At 40.4% G+C, this 11,857-nt stretch overlaps 1 protein-coding gene across 2 annotated transcripts in view; it reads left to right on the forward strand.

Annotated features, from left to right (window-relative positions):
• The window catches only part of traf2a (Tnf receptor-associated factor 2a), a 24,220-nt gene extending 15,034 nt beyond the window's left edge, over window positions 1–9,186 (forward strand). For both annotated transcript variants that reach the window (XM_031877342.1, XM_031877343.1), the window contains 4 exons: window positions 2,492–2,974; window positions 4,175–4,352; window positions 4,473–4,621; window positions 7,471–9,186. In XM_031877342.1, the coding sequence (XP_031733202.1) occupies window positions 2,492–2,974; window positions 4,175–4,352; window positions 4,473–4,621; window positions 7,471–7,689 (1,029 nt within the window). In that variant the 3' untranslated portion in view covers window positions 7,690–9,186. The remainder of the gene's footprint in view (window positions 1–2,491; window positions 2,975–4,174; window positions 4,353–4,472; window positions 4,622–7,470) is intronic.
• The last annotated feature ends 2,671 nt before the right edge of the window (window positions 9,187–11,857 follow it).

Genomic DNA, 11,857 nt, shown 5'->3' on the forward strand with positions numbered 1-11,857 from the left:
TGTGTATATATACGTGTGTGTATGTGTGTATATATACGTGTGTGTATATACGTGCATGTATATACGTGTATGTACGTGTATGTATACGTGTATGTACGTGTGTGTATACGTGTATGTACGTGTGTGTATGTATGTGTATGTATGTGTATGTATGTATGTGTATGTATGTGTATGTATGTATATGTATGTGTATGTATGTATATGTATGTGTATGTATGTATATATACATACATACACATACATACATGTATGTATGTATATATACGTGTATGTATGTGTATGTATGTATGTATGTGTATGTATGTATGTATATATGTATGTGTATGTATGTATGTATATATGTATGTGTATGTTTGTATATATACATGTATATATATACATATATATATATATATATACATATATATATATATATATATATATATATATATATATATATATATATACATACATACATATATAGGCAAGGTACATATTTGATTCCACCGGGAGTGTTTGCGCCGCGATCCGGCTGCACCTAGTGTTTTATTTTGAAATATTACCGGATGCTCAATCCCTTTTTGGTGTCTGACTTTGTGGCTGGGTCGATCTGCTCTGTGCAGCTTGATGCGACTTCAGCGCCGGTCTGTCAAAAATGACTCTCGCGCGCCCCCTTCATTGAGGCGGACGTACTGTTTGCCTTCCCTCTGTGCTTTTTCTCTGCGGTTTCTGTCAGATCAGCAAGACTAAATAGGTTCTACACATACATGAAATACATTACCTATTCTATGGAAAGAAAGGACATATAATAAAAGTGTCTACAAATGTGGTGAGAAACAATGAGAAAGAAAAACGCATGCGCTCAACCCAGTTTGAGGGATTGCACAATCTGAGATGAGGCACAGCTCGTCGCTGCCTCACCTCGCGTGTCTCCTCTCTGTTTGAACGGGACATGCGCAAATTCAGCCATTTTGATTATAAAAATGCTTGAAATGATTGGAATCATACAGAAAGGCTTTGCCTCACCTGCCTCCCCTAACCGCACATCCCTGCGATACGCGCTTCACCAAAAACGTCCTGGATTACTCGACACACGCTTTGAAGCCTCGACAGGGAAGGTCACATCACTAGTTTTGAGACCTGCATTTACTTTGAAAGTCTGTTATGTTACTAACACTGAAGCGCATTCACACACATTCAGTTTTTTTTTCACAGGGTGACAGTTATGATTGTATTCGGAGGTACACTCAAAACATTCGAGGCTTAAGACCTGGCAAAATGACCTGGCTACGCCATTGGTCGACACAGGAAATACCGTTTAACTCGTGCACGCAGTGTATGATGGTCACAGAAATACATGTCACCCAGAGTCCTGCCAGTACCCTCGATGTGCGTGAATATGTGAGGGCCCGATTAATGCTGCTTACAGCTTTAATAATCGTATTGCTATTCTATTTTGCACTGGTGTCAGTGTTGCAATTCATTCACTTAATATGTATTCCTCTATTGCTTAAATATTGTTTTTTCTTATTCTTCTGTTGTAATCTGTGATCAATCTCTGGCACAAGAATCTTCCACGGGATTTTATTTAATCTCTTTTACAGTTTGGAGGTCAAAGGTCACTGTGACCTCACAAAACACTTTTTGGGCCATGATTCAAGAAATGGCATGTCCAGAGTAGAGTGTGGATACCAGACCAAGCCTCCTTGATGTGGTGCTTCAATTTCTTATTGGTGAAAACATAGAGTAAACAGGATGTACCTTCTGTTTATGTTGGGCTGCTTCTTGTTCAGTGCTTACTTTAACCATGGTAACAAGAATTGCGTGACAGGGTAGCAAAAACTCGGTGCTTCATCTTTCATCGACTGCGTTGGGCTCGGGACAATTCGTAAATGAACAACAGAATATGTGTCGGACTAGAGTCGGTGTCCGGGTAGAAATATGTGGACCGAGCAACACTCTAGTCTGAAGGCCAGTATGGTCCAACAGAAGAGCTTGTGGGTTTGGTTGAACAGCTGTGGAACAAGTGCTCCTATGTGAACCGCGGCCCATGTCACTCCCTTCTGTCTCCAGGTTTACAGCTGTGATAGGAAAGATATTCCTTTCCTTGAACGCTCCTTTTCATTGTCATTATTTTGGATTAGTTTGGGATGTCTTTAAGTCTTCGTGTTGTGGTTTTTGACAGGAAACTGACTTATCAGGTGGATTTAACATAACATCAATAAGACACCGTGATTACCAGAGCTAGTCTCCATTCAACTTCAACTATTTTTGCTGCTGTTTTGTGTCAATGTGGTGAAACGATAAAGCATGAAAAGTTGCGGGGATGAATACTTTGTACAGCATGTATTTCCATTATTAGATCCATTATTTCATTGCCGTATGCTTTCTCTTTTTTTCTTCTGTGGCACAACTTCACATAACATCCTAACTTTCCCTTTCTGTTCTATGTAATGGATGAGGATTATAGTGATCTTAATGTGCTTCTGCTCGTATCTTTCTTTGAGTGGAGGTGGAGAAAGAGAAGCTCCACGACCATGAGCGGCAGTGTTCATATGAACACCTCAACCTGCTCCTGCACTTCATCATGGGCATCAAGGTGAGCCTGGAGAGCCTGCAGCCCCAGAGCCTGGAGGTGGCCAGCCACAAGCTGCAGGAACTCCACCAGTCCCTCAGGGACCTGGAGCTGAAGATGAGCCAGATGGGAGGGGGCGCTGCTGCTCCCGTGCAGGGCGCGTGCGCCCCGTCCCTGGCCACCTCCTTCACCCCGCTGCCCAGCGCCACAGGCACCGCCCTGGAGCTGCAGCTCCACAGCGAAAAGGCCAAGGTGGCAGAGCTGAGCCGCCGCTGCCAGGAGCTGGAGCTCAAAGTGGGCACGTTCGAGAACATTGTGTGCGTCCTCAACCGGGAGATGGAGCGCTCCTGCACCACCATGGAGGCCTACAACCGCCAGCACCGGCTGGACCAGGACAAGATTGAGATCCTCAACAACAAGGTGACAAAAAAAGTTACATGTAGTCCAGCAGTGAATTCCTCAAAATTAAGTTGAAATCTGTATAATCCCAAAGGGATTATTTATTTAACCTTTATTTAACCAGCTAAAACCAACTGAGATAAAATATATTTTACAATGGTGACCTGGCCAAAAAGGCTACGTCGATTTCCTATATAAAATAAAACATGCATTGTCCACGCATCAACAGAAGAGGTTAAATATACATAAGGACAAAAGGGCATAAAGACATGACAAAATTGTTTTGCATTGTAGCAAGAACAGTGTGTGATAAAACCTTCTGTTAACTTTAGTTTAAGACCGGTCAAAGAGATGAGGTTAAGTCTAGCCTGCAGGTCATTCCAAGACCAAGACCCATAACAAAATCAACTCCTGTTCCCAGTCTCGGTCCGCACAGGTGGCACCTCGGAGCCCAGCCAATATTGGAACTAAGATTGTACATTGGTAACCTAATTCAAACAAACCAGTGCTGCGTGCAGTGCAATAGCAACTGAAGACCATTCGTCATGATTGCTCAATGTGGCGAGATGAGTCCTGTAGCCTGAGTTTGAAAAACATCTTAAAGCAGAATGATAAAGAAATATAAATCAGATTGTCAAGGCAGCAGAAATTAAAAGACAATCGGGCATCGGGCCTCTCTCTTTACACAGAGAAATAGGGGCTGAATCTGATTGGATAGAAGCTCTCTTTATACAAGCTGCACTGGAAGCAGCGCTGCAAGGCTGGAAGCAGCGCTGCAAGGCTGGAAGCAGCGCTGCAAGGCTGGAAGCAGCGCTGCAAGGCTGGAAGCAGAGCAACAGAGGAAGACAGGAGCTGTGCAATGAGAAAATAAGCTAATGGGGGAAAAAAACGATAATACATATAGTGTATTTGTGAAAAATTATTAAATTATAAAATAGCTATAACTTTGTGTTTAGGCCAGCAGAGAAGGCTTAGCTGGCCCTGATGGCCCACCACTGCTTCATACCCATATATAAAAATGATGTACAGATCCTTGCGGCAGTCAAAGGTGCAATAAAGTTCTGTGTCCCTGTTTTTCCATCTTGCTTTTTTCTCTAAAAGTGTAACGTAATGCAAAAGTTGCTAAATTATTTCCCTATAAATCCATATAGGTTGGCTCAATAGAAACATTGCTAAAAGCAAAAAGTGAACCGTCCTGTCCCGTGTGTTTGTGCGCTGCAGGTCCGTCAGCTGGAGAGGACGGTGAGTCTAAGGGACCTGTCCATCGTGGAGATGGAGGGGAAGATGAGGGAGATGTCTGCAGCCACGTACGACGGCATCTTTGTCTGGAAGATCTCAGATTTCACCAAGAAAAGGCAGGATGCTGTGGCGGGCCGCGCCCCCGCCATGTTCTCTCCCGGTAAGCGCTCTGTGTGATGACCAGACAATGATGACGCGTGTGTCCGATTTAAGAGATTTCCACTTCTTGCAGTGAATAAAAGACATTGTTGCGCTTTAACGCCATGTTGTTGTTTTCCAGCCTTTTACACTAGTAAATATGGCTACAAGATGTGCCTGCGGATCTACCTGAATGGTGACGGGACGGGCCGCGGCACCCACCTGTCTCTGTTCTTTGTGGTGATGAGAGGACACAGCGACGCACTCCTCAAGTGGCCTTTTAATCAGAAGGTAACACACGTTTCAAGCAGTGGTCTCCACCCCACACACCAAAATAATGCTACCGGACAATGGTAATTACTTTCAACAATGCATATACATACAGTATATAGTAACTGAGTAGGTACTATACTTAGAGTACTGTACTTAAATACAGTTTTGAGGTACTTGTACTTGCATGCTACTTTCTACTTCTAATCCACTACAATTCAGAGGCAAATATTGCACCGTTTACTCCACTGCATGGTGACTTGCGGTTGGCAGTTTACTAAATTATGGTAGCTACTTTGCAGTGGTGTATAGTAATGAAGTAGAAATACTTTGTTACTGTACTTAAGTTGTTTTTTTTGATATCTGTACTTTACTTTACTATTTATATATCTGTTGACTTTTACTTTTCCTTCACTACACCCGTGGATCGCTAGCGAGTTATTGAGCTGAGGAAGTGTTGACAGTTGTGAGATTTTGTTGATTTGAGTCATCTTAGCTATAATCATTGCAGCACTAGTTGGCTAACGTTAGCTAACTTAACGTTAGCTAGCCACCACACCATAGGATTGACAGGAGCCGCGAGAGCGCAGCATTTGGGAAATCCTTCCCAGCTGTGCGCAAGCTGCCTGTGAAGCTGAACACACCTCTACCTGCCTCAGCGGCCTGTGAAAGGCTATTTAGCATCGCAGGACTAGTCTTCAGCCCAAGAAGAGCGAGACTGAATTCTCGCAATTTTGAAAACCAACTTCTTTTGAAGATGAACAGGACATTTTTCAGTTTCAAGTAATGACTGGGTTCTTACCTTCGGTGCTGCTTTAGTATTATCATGTTTTGATATTTGAGTCATTTTGTGGATGATCAGATCGAGTTATGATGGTAGCAGTTGCCCAATTGCAGATTCAGCTTGAGCAAAACCTTTGCCTATTGTGTTCAAATCAGGCCCATAGGAGTTTACAAGGCAGGTGTCCTTTCTCAAAACACTGACCTGATGCATCAAGTGGATATTTCTTGCTGAACACGCAGGGCAAATATGAGGGCAAATATGCATTTGCCCTCTACATCCTCTAGTCGGAATGAGCATACTTATAAACGCACTGTTACAACTCCTTCATAGTGTCATATTGCTTTTCGGAGAATTATGATGATAAGTTCATAGTAGATGCAAAAGTATACTTATGTACAATATATTATGTTGAACATGGATGGATCACAGCCAACCCAATTATTTTCAACACAGCTCCATGTCCTTGGTCATGGTGGCCACAGCACTTAAAAGAATAAACTTCATTATTCTCAAAATTCTGACCCTTTGCTTTTTTATTAACAGCATTTACTTGTACTTTTACTTTCAATACTTAAGTACATTTAATATCAGAAAATTACTTTTGATACTCAAGTACAATAAATATCAGATACTTTAAGACTTTTACTCAAGTAGTATTCTAATAGGTGACTTTTACTACTGGAGTCATTTTCCAGTAAGGTATCTTTACTTTTACTCAAGTATGGCTTTTGGGTACTTTATACACCACTGCTACTTTGCTAGATTGAGATGAATTATACAAAATATTATAAACAAATATATTGTGACACATTATTAAAGGTTAACATGGTAGACTCTGTTAATCTTAAGAGGGTAATTAACAAGCTACTGGCAGTATATAAAGGATTCAAATGATCTCCTCCTTTACCAGCTGCGGCTGTTAGGTGATGCACACAAAAATGCATTAATAATTATAATACTGTGATGTTATATTTATTATTCTGAAATGGACTCATATACAAAATTAATACGTTTTGATGCCAATACTTTAGTACTTTTACAATTTTAAATGCAGGACTTTTAATTGTAACAGAGTATTTCAACACTGTGTCATTAATATTTTGACTTAAGTTAAACATCTCAGTAATTCTTCGTTCACTGCATATATGCATACACACATAACTGAACCCCATCCAAAAGCTAAACATGCCATGACACTGTGACTTTAAAGTACGGAGCTGCAGTCAGCACAGGGTTAGCCTAGCTTCAAAATTATACCAAGCAACACCTACACACACACACACATTGTATCTTGTTTGTGTAATCTGTACACAAACAGAAATGTAAAAATCACCATTTGTGGCTTTAGGAGAAGTTGCGCTAGTTCTTAAAGGTTATCTTAAACAGCTATTTGTAATGTAAAGATATAGTGGAGTAATGTGTGTGTGCTGGGTCGGCTGCAAGTGCATGTTAATAAGCTAAGCTTGAGCTAGCTTATGGCATGCCCGCCGCTCAGCACTGCTCTAACGCGGCGGCTACAACTCATAAAGTCGTTCCACCTCAGGTAAACAATTTTAGCTGTGTCAGCCCATCGTTGGCTCTGTTAGCGCTATTTGCAGCTAGCCGCCGGCTCAGCCACCGCCACGTTGAAAACCGTTTGGAGGTAATAGATATGCTCTGAAATTTAGAATTCACACCATTTTTTTTACTTTTGCCAGAGTCAGGCTAGCTGCCCCCCCCCCCCCCGGCTAACAGTCTTTATGCTTTCAGCTTCAAACGTAAAGAGTGAGATTGTTATCGTCTCATCTAACTTTCAAGAAGAAAACAGATAATTTAATAAAATGCACAGTATTTTATGGACAGTGTGGATATAAGTTTCTTATTTTTGCTAGTTGCTAATTTTGGCTGCTTTTGGCTAACTTGTTTTTAAATGGCTTTAAAATCCAAAATATTTTACATTTTTGTTTCATTATTGCACCAAAATTATTATTTAAGAGACTTGCCTTTTCTACAATCCATTATTACATGTGAATAAACCGTTACTCGTATTCCAACAAGCACCTTAAAATATCATACTTTCGGCTCTACTCCTAACGCCTGTACCCAGGTCACCCTGATGCTGCTCGACCAGAACAACAGGGAGCACATAATCGATGCCTTCCGGCCCGACATCTCCTCCTCGTCCTTCCAGAGGCCTGTCAGCGACATGAACATCGCCAGCGGCTGCCCGCTCTTCTGTCCGCTCTCCAAGCTGGACTCCAAGAACTCCTACTTACGCGACGACACCATCTTCATCAAGGCCATTGTAGACCTCACTGGGCTCTAGGTAAAAGGACGAGGGCACAAATCCAACCCCTGCCTTTTGTTGCTACTAACCTGTTTGAATCAACAGGCTTTTGTGTCACCAGTAACTGGCGTTTGTCTTCGGGGGTCTGTCTAATTCTTTTGGGTTTGGTACCCATTGTTGTCAGCAATACACAAGACCAGAGCAGGAAGCTTTTTTTTTTTTTTTTTTTTTACCGTGTGGCTTTTGGTTTCCGAATCTTTAAGCCACTGTATCTAGTTTACAAATCAAACTGAGTTTTGATTTGACAAAAACAGATTACCTACCAAAGTGACTGGAGGAGTGAACACAATATTATTATGTCAGTATTTCCCTGATGACAGAAGACCCTCAAAAGATATTGGAACTGATGGAAGCATTCCAAGACTTGTGTGGAATATTATGCTTGTGAAAGTAGACAACTAAGATACCATTGTCTCTAATCACCAGTCATCATCCTGTGGCTTCTGGCACCACGGATGAAGCTCCTCATCTATGGTACGAGATTTTTACGTGGATATTATGTCCGTTCACATTCGAACATCAGCCGTGTTTACCTTCAGTTGTCGAGCGAATTTTAAGCAATCTTATTTCGCCGCGTTTCCACCAACTGGTGCAGCGAATAAACTAGGCTACAGCGTAGTCTCAACAGAGGATACATATCGCTGTAATCAGCCAATAAATTGGCAAACCGCAAACAAAACAAGTAGCCTTTCATGCTGTCTGGAGATGAAGACAAGCATTCACAAGTTATGGGAATATTGAAGAAGACAACAACAGCAGAAACAGCTGATCAGTGATGAGAGTTAAAGGGCCGGTGTGTAGTATTCAGGGGGAATCTATTGACAGAAATAAAATATGATAATTATAAGTAATTATAAGTTATCACCTGAAAATAAGAATCGATGTTTTTGTAACCTTACAATGAGCCGTTTATATCTACATAGTGATGGGGTCCTCTTCACGGAGCCCGCCATGTTTCTACAGTAGCCCAGAATGGACAAACAAAATACTGGCTTTAGGCAAGGTCATTTGTTTCTTCAGATACTTCACCGCTAGATGCCGCCAAGTTCTGCACACTGGCCCTTTTAAATGTTCGGCAAAGGCATTTCCGTAAGTCATTTAGTGCATCAACCATTTTTTGGCAAAGGCGAAAACCACCATAAGCGAGCGTAAAAACATTTTTGCTCCACTGAGGAGGTTTTTTTTAATTTTCACGTTTCCTTACAGATTTTTCATTGCTTCAAAATGCGCATAAAAATATGTGAATGGAAACACGGCTATTGTTGTTTCCTTCAGCAAGTTAATAAGTCCTCAAAAAAAAAGTAATTGCTGCTAGCTGGTAGTTATGTTCAAAAATAATTGGGCCTTAACTAGTAGCTTGTATAACTACCATAACTCAAGTCAAGCCATGGAAAAGCTAAAAATGACTCGTTTGACATACTATGTCCTTGAGAAGTTAATTTGGCTAACGTGTTGACACACTATTAATTATTTACACCTCCAGCAGACACAGCATTCATTAGGAGTCGTGTCTTTGGTGACCAGATGAACGGAAGTCCAATATTATCTTCTTTTAGTTCAGTTTTGGTCTCCACCAACTCCTGAAACATCTGGTTCTTTAGCTTGGGAGCTGCAGAATTGGGTTATAATTCACTCAAGGTATGTTGCTGTGACGGACCCTACATCATGTAATTTGGCCCAATGTTAACATAAAACTATTAGATAGTGCAGCTGTTAAACTACAAACGGCTGGTGATACTAGCAGTATTTTTGTTATCTGATTTTCACCTGGGTTTTTGCATTGTATTTTTAAGTTTGAAATTTCAAATGTCTTTTGCATTTGCGACGTGGAATTCCAATAACAGTGTGAGACGCCCATGTAGCCTTCAGCGTATCGCTCATCCCTGCACACAGTTTGTGGTGCACTTGGACTTGTTTACTGTTCCTTTAACGTCTATGCCTCCAGCTCTCAAGTTCTGTGTTCATTGGTAATTATTTGTGGCGGTGGACATTGCTTGAATTCCATGAATTCCGAGTGCAATATTTCCGTCTGATTGCGCGTGTGCGCAGTTACATTTCTTCACTGTTCGTTTGCATGTTGGCTCTGTGGAAGATGCACCTTAGCTTGCAACAGTTTCTGAGCTTTTCGTCCAGGACGGCGATGGTAGTAGTCAAGCGAATTTTCCCCAAATGGAAATATGACATATTTTATTAAAAATCAAACCTATATTTGCATACAAGGTCTGACAGATCCTATATATATATATATATATATATATATACAGTATATGGCGTTATTCCATATTTGTTTGCATATTGACACTTTCTTTGACCATTTTACCAAGGATGTTATAAATTTAAGTTTAGCAATTTATAATATTTAATAACATGCATACGTACAAATATTGAAATGGCCAAAATGGAGTATTGCATATACCTGCGCTGTGATTTTGTACGTGCCTACACGAAAGGTATATTGAAACGGCCAAAATGTAGTGTTGAATATACCTGCGCAGTGATTTTGTACGTGCCTACACAAAAGGTGTATCAGAAATATGTCCACTACTGTGTCTTCACAAAAGGATCCATTTCCAGTTTTTTTTTTAAATTATTTTTCTTCTACAGTTTGTGGTGTTGCCTAAATTTGTTTCTCTAAATGTATTCATAAGATTGTTGTGCCTCCATGGGGGCTATAGAACATACATTTGTAAAAGAGTTTCCATGGTTTGCTTCTCACAAGAACCTTTTGGTACAGTTCCCAGTTCTTCACGGATCATGTTTTGTTTTTTGTTGACATGCGCTGAAGTCTGTGAGGCAGATAATCAGTGCATGAATCGCTGATGTTTTTCTCTCTATAATCATATTCAGTCATTTCAATGGGAGACATGTGCGAATAAATTCTGAGTGATGGATACAGCTCCTACAAAGTCACTTCATCACTAGGGCTGTCTATTGGAAATAATGATACAGGGGTTACGAATACCATATATTGCCATATCGATACTGTATGCAAGACGATTTATTGCGATTTTCGAAAATCTAAATTTAGGAAAACTATCGCAGTATGAAGAACTGCATACAATCTGACCTTCACCTTTTTTATGCAATCAGACCAGTGGAATCTGCATTTACATTTATCACACAACATCTTAGCACTACTTTTTGTGCGATCTGATCCACTGTCAACGAAAAATCGATATTCTAGCACAAAAACATAATCTCACCATACTCAAGTGTATCAATATTTTCTTACACCCACATTCATCATCATCCTGCATTTCAGCTTTTACATTTGATTATAAGTGCATACTTATAATTTCTCAGTTGTGCATAGATATTGAACTGGTAATATTATTAAATGCAGAAAGAGACATTGATCCTTCTGTGAAGACACTGAGCTATATTTCCATATGGGTGTAGCCTTCGGCCATGCTTAGACACAGACGCGTGGAGGATGGAACTGAGATGGGAAGGCCTCCGGATGGAGGCAGAGCCGAGGTATTAAAAGAGGAAATGGTTGATATTATTGTAATATTTTCCTATTTTTGGCTTTCCTCACAGCCTTGAACTGACCTACTTTTTACAGATAAAGAAGTGCCTGTACCTTTTTTTTTTTTTTTGAATGTTCCATGAGCCCACTTCGTTGTGGATGTGCTTTCCTGTGAGTTTAAACCTACCAAAATGTGAAAATCTTCATTTTGTGCAGTGTATTTTTATTTTGTATGTCAAAATTAATTTTCTGAACTCTTTGATGTGATGAAATCCAAGTGACTAAGAATGTCTCTCTTTACATACACAAAACTATTGAATGTTACATTTTTACTTTACGTAACAACAGATTCCATGAGGTCCAGCTTTTGGCAACTTCCTCCAAACACATCCAGCATGTTTTTAAACCTGTCAACAAATACTGAAAGCTCTCTGTGCACGAGATGTTTCAGTAAGGGATTAAATGCATTTATATATAACACTGGTTCATATTGTGGACCAGCATTTCATTTTTAATTTTATGATTGATATATACAGCACACAAGCGTGTGATCAAATTGAGGTTCCACCTTTTGACGGCGTTAAAGAGTTTGATGAGGTGTGTGAATACGCTTCAGTGTTTGTAACATAACAGACATAACAGTCAGATTACTGGAATGGGGTTCAACTCCCTGTAGTG

This window comes from Anarrhichthys ocellatus, unplaced genomic scaffold, assembly GCF_004355925.1.
Source record: "Anarrhichthys ocellatus isolate YVR2014 unplaced genomic scaffold, GSC_Weel_1.0 scaffold134, whole genome shotgun sequence".
Lineage (NCBI taxonomy): Eukaryota > Metazoa > Chordata > Actinopteri > Perciformes > Anarhichadidae > Anarrhichthys > Anarrhichthys ocellatus.